At 40.3% G+C, this 12,797-nt stretch overlaps 1 protein-coding gene across 1 annotated transcript in view; it reads left to right on the top strand.

The window, feature by feature from the left end:
- CUX2 (cut like homeobox 2) overlaps positions 1 to 12,797 on the top strand; it is a 649,623-nt gene that overhangs the window by 285,072 nt on the left and 351,754 nt on the right. Inside the window, exons 2-3 of the mRNA XM_089676854.1 lie at positions 3,667 to 3,777; positions 11,770 to 11,817. Coding sequence (XP_089532980.1) covers positions 3,667 to 3,777; positions 11,770 to 11,817 — 159 coding nt within the window. The remainder of the gene's footprint in view (positions 1 to 3,666; positions 3,778 to 11,769; positions 11,818 to 12,797) is intronic.

The following is a 12,797-nucleotide window of genomic DNA, read 5'->3' as shown; positions in this document are numbered from 1 at the left end:
GCCAGGAGGTAGGCTTCTAGAAGAGTTTTTTTTGTAATGTCCTGTGTGCATGAGGTCTAATCGAATATGTCAATTAGTTGTTTCAGTCCTAATCAAATTATTAAGAGCAATGCCAATTTATTCTTCACCTGTGATATTAAGGGGGTGGGCGACCACTAGGCTGTGGCTAGAGCTTGTTTTTCTGCCATATAAAGGAAAGAAGGAGGTGGAAATGGGTGTTTGTACAGTGTTTAGGTTTCAAATTTAGAAGGGTTTCCAGAGGGTTTCCATGTGAGCTATGTATCGAGGCAAAGCTAATAGCTCCCTAAAGATTCTGTATATGTCCTTATTGACCCTCCATTGGAAATGAATTGATTCAGTAAGATCAGGTGGAAGCATAGGATTCTGCATCATAGAGGCTAGTGGTGTGTAGCTAGCTAGTGCTGCATAGGGAGAACAATTTGCCAGAGTACTGTCCCTTGTTTCTAGTTACTGGCAAATAATTGGGTTTGTTATTTGGTTACGGACACTAAGGGGAATCCACCTCACAGTGTCTACTGGGATAAGGTTGAGTTATAGAGCTTCCAGGGAGATCCAGAGGGGAAGACCCACTCCCAAATGGTAGGTTGATAGTTGGGCGGGAGCACTTGAAAACAACTTTGGTGAGAAAGAAATTTTGACAACAGCTATTCAGCCTAGCCATGAAATTTGGTATTTTTTCCATAAGCTGATTAAGTTGCCTTATTAGAGCAGTATAATTTGCTTCATACATGGTATTATAGGAAGGTGTGATGTAAATCCCTACATGTGGCAAGCAACTCTGTTCCCAGCAGAAAGAAAAGGTGGTCTGTAGATGGGTTAATGGCTCCTGGGGCAGAGATACGTTCAGTGCCATGCATTTATCATTATTAATCTGTAAACCTGAAAAGCTTTGAAATGTATCTAGGATTTAGATTAAGAATAAACAATACATCATGTTTACTTGTCAAAAAAAAAAATTTAAATTGTATTTTTTCAGCCTTTACCATAATATATGTAGAAAACATGTACATAATTACAATACATTCATACATACCCTTAAAGTTAACCTGCAGCACAAGGTCACTTTTATCTAAGTACACACTGTAAAAGAACATCTATACTTACTGTTTCAGTGACCCATGTGTTTTAACCCCAGCGCTTTGTTTCTTCCCAGCTGTTGCTGGTATTCCAAACCTCTGGGGCTTTGAACACTTGCTCCTCCTGATGCACAGTGTATTTCCTCCCTCTAGCTCATATGTTATTACGGGACATACAACCCAGCATAAGGAACCACAGCATGCAGCAGGGGGTGCGTGTATTCGATACATCTGGAAGTATTGAATACCTGCAGCGGCTGGGGAGCAGTAAAGCACCAAATTTAAAGACATGGGTCACTGGAAAGGTAAGTTTACTTGCGATACTTTTCATACTATACTTTGTCTACAGGTGACCCTGTGGTGACAGGGTGAATTTTATGTATAAGGAGAGAGAAAACTGGCCATATGGAAAAAGTAGTGTCAGTTGAAGTAAAACTTCTGTCAAAAACTAATTTCCCAAAAAATTAAAACATCAAACCGATCCTGCTCTTGTTTTCATCTTGTTCCAAACTATAGTATAATATGGTTTTGGGTACTGTATATTTTTAGAAATACATATACATAGAAGTCTACTATTCATGAGCTTTAAAGTAACTATGGTAATTGCCACCCCATGATGTTTTCTGTGTGTCAGAGGATTCTTCCCTGATGTCTAATGAGTTGGTGCTCAATACAGACAATACCAGTAACAAAGAAGAGATAACCATATAAATGTAACCTTGCTGGATTTTAAAAGCAGTGTTGTCTTTTTAACTAAAGTTGCTATAGAACTGTCACCCTGTACACAAAGTTAAATGAAGAGGTGAAGGTTTGAGTTTAGTATAAAAATGAATACGTTAAAGCACTTGATCCTTTCCAGCACTTTTCCTGCATTAAAGCATGTAAATGGTATAAATATACAACATTAGTTTCATCATATTTCCTTTCAATGAGGAGCAGCTAGTATAAAAATATTGTGTACTAGCCTGGCATGGTAAGCGGTTAGCACAATCACCTTTCAGCTCTGGATCTCAATTCTTGAAGTCCTTAAAATGCCAGAACAGTACAAATACCCCCCCCCCCCCCAAATGACCCCTTTTAGGAAAGCAGACAGTCTGAGGTATTTAAGAATAGACATGGCGAGTTTTTTGAAGTTGTATTATTTTTCACAATTGTTTGGAAAAGGATTTAAATAAAATCATTTTTTTTCACAATTTTATTTTTTTAACATACTGTCACCAGTTGAGTACAGCGTCATATTAATGGTGTAACGGTAATCAGCGACACTAACTGGAGACAGTGGGGTTTATTTACCAAAGCTGGTTCATGCAGAATCTTGTGCACTTCTGCATAGAAACCAACAAGTCCACAGGTTTTATTGCTAAAGCTTAATTGAACAAACTGAGGCTAGACGCTGACTGGCTACCATGCACAGGTGCACAAGATTCTGGTGAACCAGCTTTAGTAAATAAACCCAGTATGTTTAAAAGAAATATTAATTCATTTTTTTATTATTTTACTATTTTTTGTAATACTTTCATCAGTGTTGTTTAGTGTCACCACAGTAACACTGTACTACTCCTGGGGGGTGATCAAGGATTTTTTTTTAACACTGATTACTGTTGATGATCACTGTAACAGAAATTTTTTTAACTGTCATAAATGGGGGTTACATTCATAAAAGCTGTGGTTACTAGTGATCTATGATTGGCTACAGCTAATCACATGGCACAAGGGGTTGTGTCTGGCCCAGGTACCATGTGATAGCTGTTGGCCAATCTCAGCATCACTGTATAGGAAGCACACCTGTTATGAATGACGTTCATAAGATTTGTTGACATTGTGATCACATATTGATCTCGTGATCCCCGGATTTCCACTGGAAGCCAAGATCCGATGTGTCCAGTGGACACGGGAACGGCACACTCTGCGCCTCATGGTGGATTATGTACATGTAAATGTACTATGGGCAGACAGCAACTGGTTAATCTCTACTATTTAGGTTGGTTGATTCTGATTAATAGAAGCCCAACACGATGGTTGGAAAATGTCCCAACCTCATGGAGCATGCACTCCCAGTGAACTGCTTATGAATGAGTATGTAGGGCTCAAACGTCAGCATCCTGAATGTGGGCACATTCATTTTCCCATTTTGTGCTGAAATTAAAAAGCCATATGTATATTTAAAAGTCTTATTTATGAACACTTAAGCATAAGTAAGTCTAGCCTGGATCCATTCCCTAGCTGTTGATATATGTCAGCTGGCAGCCACGCTTTCTTTACATTAAATCCCTGAGAATACGTTATTGCATCCCGCAATGCTTCAGAAAAGTTATCAGTGAACTCAGGCCAGTGAAAAACCCTTTGAAAGAAACTTCACTGAGGGATATTGATTATAGCAGCTTCTCATTATCTAAAAGCTGTCCTGATTTTGCATTGAATACATACTTTTCTTCCTTAAATAATTCATGCACATAGTCGATATTGCAGCTGGCTCTCAGAATTGGTAGTTAGCAAACTTGGACATGAGATGGGTTATGTATGATATTAAAAATAAAATCACCCCCCCCCTTTTCCTTTTTTGTTGCAGAAAGAGCTGAACTCTCTCGCTTCGGAGCTGGCTGCGCGGCAGGAAGAGAGCGAACATTCCCACAAGCATCTTATTGAACTCAGCCGGGAGTTCAAGAAGAACGTCCCTGAGGTATAGTATGTTACATTACAAGTCCCGCTTAACCTACTGATTGCTGATGTGATTTGTTTTTAGATAGAGAAACATTTAAGACCTTTTATCTTTTAACACTAAATTTTATTTAATTATTTTTCTTTTTTATTGATTTAAGACATAATTAAAATAATGCTGGGGACATAGTATCTCAATGCTATACCTATCTTTTTAAACATTTCACAAATACAGAAATAATTAGGATAATTGATTGCTATTATTGTAGGTTTTGTATGACTGTTGTAACTGAAAATAATAAAGTTGTATTCTGTCTTCAAAGCAAACCTGTTCTTATCCTATGCAGATAAAAGCAACATGCTGACTTTTAAGCCAGTTTATTCTACAATACACTTTAGGCATAGTACCTTCAGGTGAGTGGACACTGGCAAAAACTTTTGCTAGGGCCTCCCCAGAGTGTACCCATATAACCGTGCCCACTCTGTGAGGCTCCGGTGTTTTGCTAGTGCCGTTAGGTGATGGACCTGTTCTCCTCCGGAGAAGTATTTTTTTCTTTTTTAAACAACTGAAATTTTTTTCATCTGAAACTTCTATCAGCGCCCGATTGCTTATTGCCTTGCATTACCTAGCAGTTTCCTGGATCAGTTACCCCCGGCGTGTACCTTAGGCACCATGCTCAAACTCCAATTTCCCTGCCTTCTAGATGATGTGTTTCACCCACCTGTTCCACATAGAAAACATGCAGTACATTGCTGCATTCCTGTGGCCCACTTCTACAGAGAGAAAGCCGCAGGAACCCTTGACAGTGCCTAGGTTATAGTGGCTCTTTCTCTGGACATGCAAAAGTGTGGATCCCTTCACTGGCAGTTGTATATCATAGGTGCAAGGGAGCTGGGACTAAAGGCCAGAATATATAATGTGTTCTCCTGACAGCCTACAGGAAACACACAACGTGGCTCAGGTGATAGCTGTTCCCCTGTCCCGAAGCAATGTCTCATATTTACATTCCTCCCCTTTTCTGATTATAGCTGCCTCTCTGGCATGCATCATATGATTTGCTTGACAAAAGCAGATTTAAAATTTCAGTTGCCAACATGTCTGAATTCTTTGATAAACTTTGAGGACTTCCAGAACTTCTGGTTTCCAGAGGCCAAAAACCATACATGTCCTCTTTTCCCCCAACACTGTTCAGGAATCAGAAGCAGAACCTCCTTTATTTGAAAATATGGAGGAAAGCATTGAGGACAATGAATTTCTAGTGGAGGTAGCTGAGGATTTTCCTTCCCATGAAGCTTATGAGGTACAAGCTATGGTCTCACACCAATTGCTCCCACTGTAGACACACTAATTGATGCGGTGCACACTAGACTTTGCCCTACAGCACCTGATTCTCTACAACCTAAACAGACCTCTGTGGGTTCTAAGAGATTGGCTAATTATAGACTTTTTTGAGGGCTTGCTCAGGTTTATACTCATCCTAAGCTTTTGATAATATTTATTCTGTGGAAATGCATTTTAAAAAAGAAATGGTATATTTCAATTATTTTTCCTTTAGGAATTCTACTATGAAGCCTTTTTAAAGGCCTTGTTTGCAGCCCTGCAGCTGACTATTGCTACAATGTCTATTTGCCAGACTGTCATCAGATAGTTGAGTCACATAAAGAGAGACCAACAACTTGTCTTTAAAGACCCTGCTCTCTTAGAAAAATTACAGCTGATGTCTTCAGCTCTATTGGTTTGTGCTGGTGCTCTTGAAAATGAAAATTTAAATTCCACAATTCTTCTATGTGCACATGAGGGGGTCTTTCTGTCCTCCCCAGGCATCAATCTCTAAGCCACGGTCTAACAATTCCTTTGTCTAAAGCTCTGGCCCACCAAGCCTTCCCAGAAGCCCTTTTCATGAAGGGGAGCCCCCACTCTGAGGAGACCTGTTGGAATTTGAGCTACTCAAGATCTGAAATGTCCTGGACCCCTGGGTCCAATCTGTCATTTCAAAGGGATACAAAATAGAATTTCTATCCCTGCCCCTTCTCACTTTTTACCTTCCAGTCTGCCAGCTTCAGACCAAAGGAAGGCAGATTTAATGACTGCCTTGTACCAACAAAGGGCAGTTGTGCCAGTTACTTCAGAAGAATAGTTTCAAGGTTTCTATTCAAACCTATTTACAGTCCCAAAACCAAATGGTGGCATCCACCCAATACTGGACTTACAATCCCTAAACAGATTTCCTTGTGTGCAAAAATGTTGGATAGAATCATGTGATCATTCATTACTCCCCTCTAACAGGCAAATTTCATGCGATCAGTAGTCATACAAGATGCCTGTCTCCATGTTCCCATTTCCCCATCACACCAATGCCTTCTGCATTTTGCTGTGGGAGACCATCATTTCTATTTTGTGGCACTGCCATTCGGGCTGTCCTCTGTACACAAAAGCACTTGCCTTGCTTCAAGCTTCTGCCCGAATCCAGGACTTTTATGTCATAGGAACTTGTGTGCTAACACACAAAGGACCATCCAGACTATCCAGTTCCTTCAAACCATTGGCTGCATAATCAACTTTCCAACATCTGCTCTCCAGCCCTCACACCCTCTTGAGGACCTGAGTCTAATCTTAGCTAGAATCTTCCTTCCTCAGGAGAAGATTGCCTCCCTAAGGTCTAGCTCTCAGACACAAAAAATACAGCACCCCTCAATTTGCTTCTGCATTAGGGTTTTGGGCCTTATGTTGGCCATCAGATTGTCTCTACAACATTGGACTTTCCTTCTGCATGGTCACCTAGTGAGAGTACAGTCTGGCAGTGCCACAGCAGTGGCCTACATAAATCAACAAAGGGATACCAGAAACTTTGCAGCCATACAAGAAACAGGTTTAATACTCTCATGAGCAGAAACGTAAATGCCAGCTTTCTCTGCTGTCCACATTATGGGAGTGGACACTTGGCAGGCGGATTTCTTAAGCCATCAATGCCTAGACCCAGGAGAGTGGTCTCTGCACCCTGAAATGCAGATATAGACATTCTGGTCTCCAGGTTCAACAGCAAGCTGAACAAGTTCATGGCCAAGACCAGGGATCTTACAGCCTTCACAGTAGATGCTCTGCTGATTCCTTGGACTCAATTCATACTGATTTATGACTTCCCTCTGATGAAGATACTTCCTTGACTGCTGCACAAAATAGAGGAGAAAAGGATCCCAGTGATTCCCATTGCATGAAATTGACCCAGAAGAACGTGGTGTACAGACATACTCAGATGTCCAGATGAACTTTGGCTTCTTCCAAACAGCCAGACTTATTGTCCCAAAGCCCCCTGTTCCATCCTGTTTCTCAGTCACTGACTTTTATAGCATGATTGTTGAAACCCAAGGCATGGTGTGAGGATAGAAGGCATAATCCTAGGGAATATTCTGTCACTTGTATTTTGTCCTTTCTTCAGTCTGGGCCTGACCAGCTTCTGGCCTTAAGTACCTTTAAGGGTTTTACCTTATTCATTTTCTTCTGGAAACTCCTTTCTTCTAAATCCCTTATCAACTCTTTTCTACAGGGAGTTGCTCATATAATTCCCCAAATTCAACCTTCTGTGTCACCATAGGAGCCCAACTTAGTGCCCTCTGTTCTTCAGAGACCTTTCCACCAGTCAGAGACATCTCAATTTTTCCTTGCCATCATGTCTGTTGGCCATGGTTTTGAGTTAATGGCTCTGTCTTTTACAGAGCCTTTTCTTGTTTTGCACAAGAAGAAGGAGATTTTGAGACCAAAGCCTAATATAGTCCCTTTTCTCACCTCAGACGACATGTTCCTCAATTCCCTCTGTCCTGTTCCAAATCATAGAAGGATAAATAGTGTTGAACAATCCCTTTAAATTAATTTTCATGAAAACTACTATAGTGCAAAAATTTCACACTGTCCCAAAGCATGACAGTGTAATTGCCCTGTGTTGTTTGGATGTGATCAAGGCTGCCAGAATGTACTTGGCCGCTGGCTCCTCTTTTCACAAAGCGCCTCTGTTCTGCCTGGAGGTCCTCGTTAGGAATCCCCTGCTTCCCACTCCACTATGGCCAGGTGGACTAGACAGCTAATTTCCAGGGCCTATACCCCTGCAGACAAGGTACCTTCATTTCTCTTCAGAGCTCCGTCCATCAGGTTTTTTGGTGTCTCCTGGTCTTTTACCAGGCAGACTTCCAGGCCTCAGCTGAGGCATGATTCAAGCGCAAGCTGTTATCTGAGTATTTTGTTTGGGTTCTTAAATCCTTTTTTTTTGTAGGCCTGTTGGTATTACAATGTTGCTATGTTGTTACCCTCAATGTGATTGTTTGGGTACATCACATGGTCTGTGAGTACAAGTCCTCACAAAGTGGGTATGGTTATTTGGGTATGTTCCAGGGGTGGCCCTAGCAATCAAATTTGCCAGTGTCCAATCATTTGAAGATAGCATCATATAAGCCATGAACTATGAATGCAAGCCCTGTGTTCTGTACTGTACCCCACCCCAAAATAGGAACTTTACATATACGTTAAATCTCCTATTTGTTATTGTGTAACAAGGAGTGGTAAAATTACAGCTTGACTCTGGCTACCATACTAATGCAAAGTTGAACATGAATGTAAACATGTGGTGATGGGCAGCAGTCATCATTCTCTTTAACCACTTCAGCTCTGGAAGATTTACCCCCCTTCCTGACCAGGCCATTTTTTGCGATACAGTGTTGTGTTACATTAACTGGCAATTGCACAGTCATGCAACACTGTACCCAAATGAAATTTATGTCCCCCCCCCCCAAATAAAGCTTTCTTTTGGTGGTATTTGATCACTTTTGTGGTTTTTACTTATTGTGTCATAAACAAGAGACCGACAGTTTTGAAAAAAACCCCAATATGTTTAATTTTCTACTATGAAGCGTATGCAATAAAAAAATGTTAAAAACCTATTTTCTTTATAAATATAGGCCAAAAAATGTATTCTGCTACTCATTTTTGGTAAGAAAAAATTCATAACAAGCGTATATTGATTGGTTTGCACAAAAGTTATAGCGTCTACAAACTATGGGACATGTACTAGAATTTTTTTTTTCAATCAGCGACTCCTAGCTGGACTGCAATATTGCAACAGAAATTTTTACACTAACTGACATTTTGCGGGAACCAGTGACATTAATACAGTGATCAGTGCTAAAAATATACACTGATCACTGTACTATTGACACTGGTTGGGAAGGGGTTAACATCTAGAGTGATCAAAGGGTTAACTGTGTGCCTAGCTATGTGTTTGGTGTACACTAGATGGCACTGGTACAAGAGGAAGTGATGGATCATGTTCCCAGCTCTGGAGGGGCACATGATCGATCACTTTCTCATGTAAACATAGGCACAGCTGTGTTCTTCCTCCCTGCCTGACGATTTGCAGGTGCCGGTGAAGATCCGTTTGCCAGGACTGGCAAATCGGCTTCTGCTGTGACAGTACACAGCAGAAGCGATCCACTGACAGCACTCACTCGCCCCCCTAAGGCGGAAATGCGAAATCACATATACGTGATTTTGCACAGGAGAACCACCCTGTAGCAGTGAAACTGCTATAGGGTGGACAGTAAGTGGTTAATAGATATGAAAATCAAGCGTTTGTTTTAAAAAAAAAATCCAGTTTTCACTATTAGGTTGAAAACCTCTTCTGTTTTCTTCCAATCCACTCAGCTTTGTCAGTGAAACAGGAGTCCACTGAAGAAAACTCATTGATTTGATGGAGTTGATTTACTAAAGGCAAATAGACTGTTAGCTTTGCAAGGGAAGTTGAACTTTGCAGGGGAATTTCCCCAAAGCTTAGTGAATGTGGTGAAATTTTACTTTTAAAAGAAAACCCAAGCATATTCAAGGAAGATAAACAGCATTTTAAATTGCACATGAGTGTAAAATGAAAGTCAGCAGAGCTTTACCTCATTTACTGAGCTCTGGGAATCATGTTCTTACAAAGTACAATTTCCCTTGCAAAGTTAATAGTCCGTTTGCTTTTGAAAAATTAATCCCAATGTGTTTCTTAAGCCCTGTACACACGATGAGAATATCACCCAAATTATTGTTTTTTTTTTGGTATGCTAGTCTCATAGTGAAAATGAAGAGGTTACTAAAGTTACGAAAATTCTTGCATGACAGAATAAAAATTCGGAAGTGGTTTAATGTCTTTGTATTGTATTTGTGGACAAAAACTGTACTGATTAAATGAAAATCGTACGATCTGGTATTGTACGAGAAAACTTTTCGTGTTTGTCCCTTCTAATAATTTCGGACAAAAGCTGTGTTCTAATGATCAAATTATCGAACAACTGATTTGAAAGATGTATTTTTCGTACGATTTTCTGATCATGTGTACTAGACTTAAGTCCAGTGCTACATTACAATGAAAAAAAGGCTCCAGCGTTGCTTTGAAATACACAGCAAACAGGTGATGTTGGAGCATTTGGGGTTGTTATTTCTCTTGGCCATAACCAAAATACTGTATAAAGTCACCAAATACAGTATGTAAGTTCTTTGTAATTTGGTTAAAATCCCTGTCTGGTTTTTTTGCTTGTGTCCTATTGAGGATATTTCCTCTTTCCTGACACAAAGACAAAACATGAAAGGAAATCTCTTCACAGTGAAGATAAATCTGCCTTTAGATGGTTCTATTGACAGTGGTCACCAGAAGTGAGTACACCCCTCACATTTTTGTAAATATTTAATTATATCTTTTAATGTGACAACACTGAAGAAATTACACTTTGCTACAATGTAAAGTAGTGAGTGTACAGCTTGTATAACAGTGTAAATGTGCTGTTCCCTCAAAAGAACTGAACACACAGCCATTAATGTCTAAACTGCTGACAAACAAAAGTGAGTACACCCCTAAGTGAAAATGTCCAAATTGGGCCCAAAGTGTGAAAATTTTGTGTGGTTACCATTATTTTCCAGCACTGCCTTAACCCTCTTGGGCATGGAGTTCACCAGAGCTTCACAGGTTGCCACTGGAGTCCTCTTCCACTTTTCCATGAGGACGTCACGGAGCTGGTGGAAGTTAGAGAGCTTGCACTCCTCCACCTTCCATTTGAGGATGCCCCACAGATGCTCAATAGGGTTTAGGTCTGGCGACATGCTTGGCCAGTCCATCACCTTTACCCTCAGCTACTTTAGCAACGCAGTGGTCGTCTTGGAGGTGTGTTTGGGGTCGTGGTCATGTTGGAATACTGCCCTGCAGCCCAGTCTCCGAAGGGAGGGGATCATGCTCTGCTTCAGTATGTCACAGTACATGTTGGCATTCATGGTTCCCTCAATGAATTGTAGCTTCCCATTGCCGGCAGCACTCATGCAGCCCCAGACCATGACCCTCCCACCACCATGCTTGACTGTAAGCATGACACACTTGTCTTTGTACTCCTCACCTGGTTGCTGCCACACACGCTTGACACCATCTGAACAAAATAAATTTATCTTGGTCTCATCAGACCCCAGGACATGGTTCCAGTAATCCATGTCCTTAGTCTGCTTGTCTTCAGCAAACTGTTTGTGGGCTTTCTTGTCCATCATCTTTAGAAGAGGCTTCCTTCTGGGACGACAGTCATGCAGACCGATTTGATGCAGTGTGCGGTGTATGGTCTGAGTACTGACAGGCTGACCCCCCCACCCCTTCAACCTCTGCAGCAATGCTGGCAACACTCATGTCTATTTCCCAAAGACAACCACTGGATATGATGCTGAGCAAAGTGTCATTTCTTCAGTGTTATCACATGAAAAGATATAATAAAATATTTACAAAAATGTGAGGGGTGTACTCATTTTTGGGAGATACTGTAAATATCAAAAATGTATCTCACTAGGGGAATAAAAACTTAAATAACAGAATTAACAAAAAAAAAATAAACGTACTGGAAATACACTTTAAGAGCATTCTTAGGTTGGTAATGCTTGCTGCTTTATTTTTATCCATTTATTTTTTCTTAAAGAGATGTTTGTGATTGGCTCTATGAATGATATCTTTCTGATTTCTAGGAAATCCGGGAAGTTGTTGCTCCAGTTTTAAAAAGCTTTCAGGCTGAGGTAAGAATGAATTTATTTTAAAGAAAATTAAAAATCCGATCTTGGCAGGTATTTGGATTTTTTAAAAAACAGGCCGCTGGCCAGTTGTAAGGCATAGTAATACTAGACAGCATAATACTAGCCAGATTTGTTGGTTATTCCTCATTTATACAATGTCCTGTATTGATGATTTGCCCATAAACACTATGATTGGTCTAAGGAGAAAGTGATATCTACAAAATCATTATTTTTACAATGGAAAATAGCTGCAGTGGTTGCTTCTGAATAGTCTTTGTTTTGTTCACTCTCATCAGACATTAGCTTTACATGGCATTACCCTTTAAGCCAGAAAGCCTGTATTAATGTACCCTTACACATAAGAAGGCCATCATAAATTTTACCTAGATTGCACAACAGTTGTTTTGTCTATGGATACCAGAAGATTCGCTCTGAATGTTCACCATGAAAGCATTTTACCAATCAGTAAATCTCTTGGTTAGGCTGATGCTAGGGATGTCTGCTCACTACACTATTTCATTAATGTTCCATTTGGTTGCATGTTACAGTCTTTCTTAGTAGTAACATAATAACTTGTATGATACAAGCATGAATATCCATGTAGTAATTATATAAATAATCACTCACTGCCATCCTATAGTTAGCATAACTTTGAGAGGTTTAGGAAAGTTAAGTTGGTTATACATAATTAATTTTTTTTTCATTCACCAGCAGGTTGAATGAAAAAAAAATGAGCCGATTCCCCCATCCACACATTTGTTGTGGATGGGAGAATCCTTCTAACTGAGCTGTTGTATTCTGTCAGCAGAGAAACTGCCCCGCCGTCAGAATATAATGATCAGCATTGCCAGCTATAGCCAATGGCACTGATGACAAAAACCTGACAGGCTGGTGGTGCACAAGTCGATAGACACGTTGACTTGTGTAAAACCAGCCTGCCCATATTTCGAACGAAATTTGGCCAGTTCTTGCTGCACCAGCTG

Source organism: Staurois parvus, unplaced genomic scaffold (assembly GCF_062004578.1).
Source record: "Staurois parvus isolate SC_StPar_1 unplaced genomic scaffold, SC_StPar_1.0 ptg000014l, whole genome shotgun sequence".
Lineage (NCBI taxonomy): Eukaryota > Metazoa > Chordata > Amphibia > Anura > Ranidae > Staurois > Staurois parvus.
Note: the sequence above shows the minus strand (reverse complement) of the source record. Positions and strands in the feature narration are given on the sequence as shown.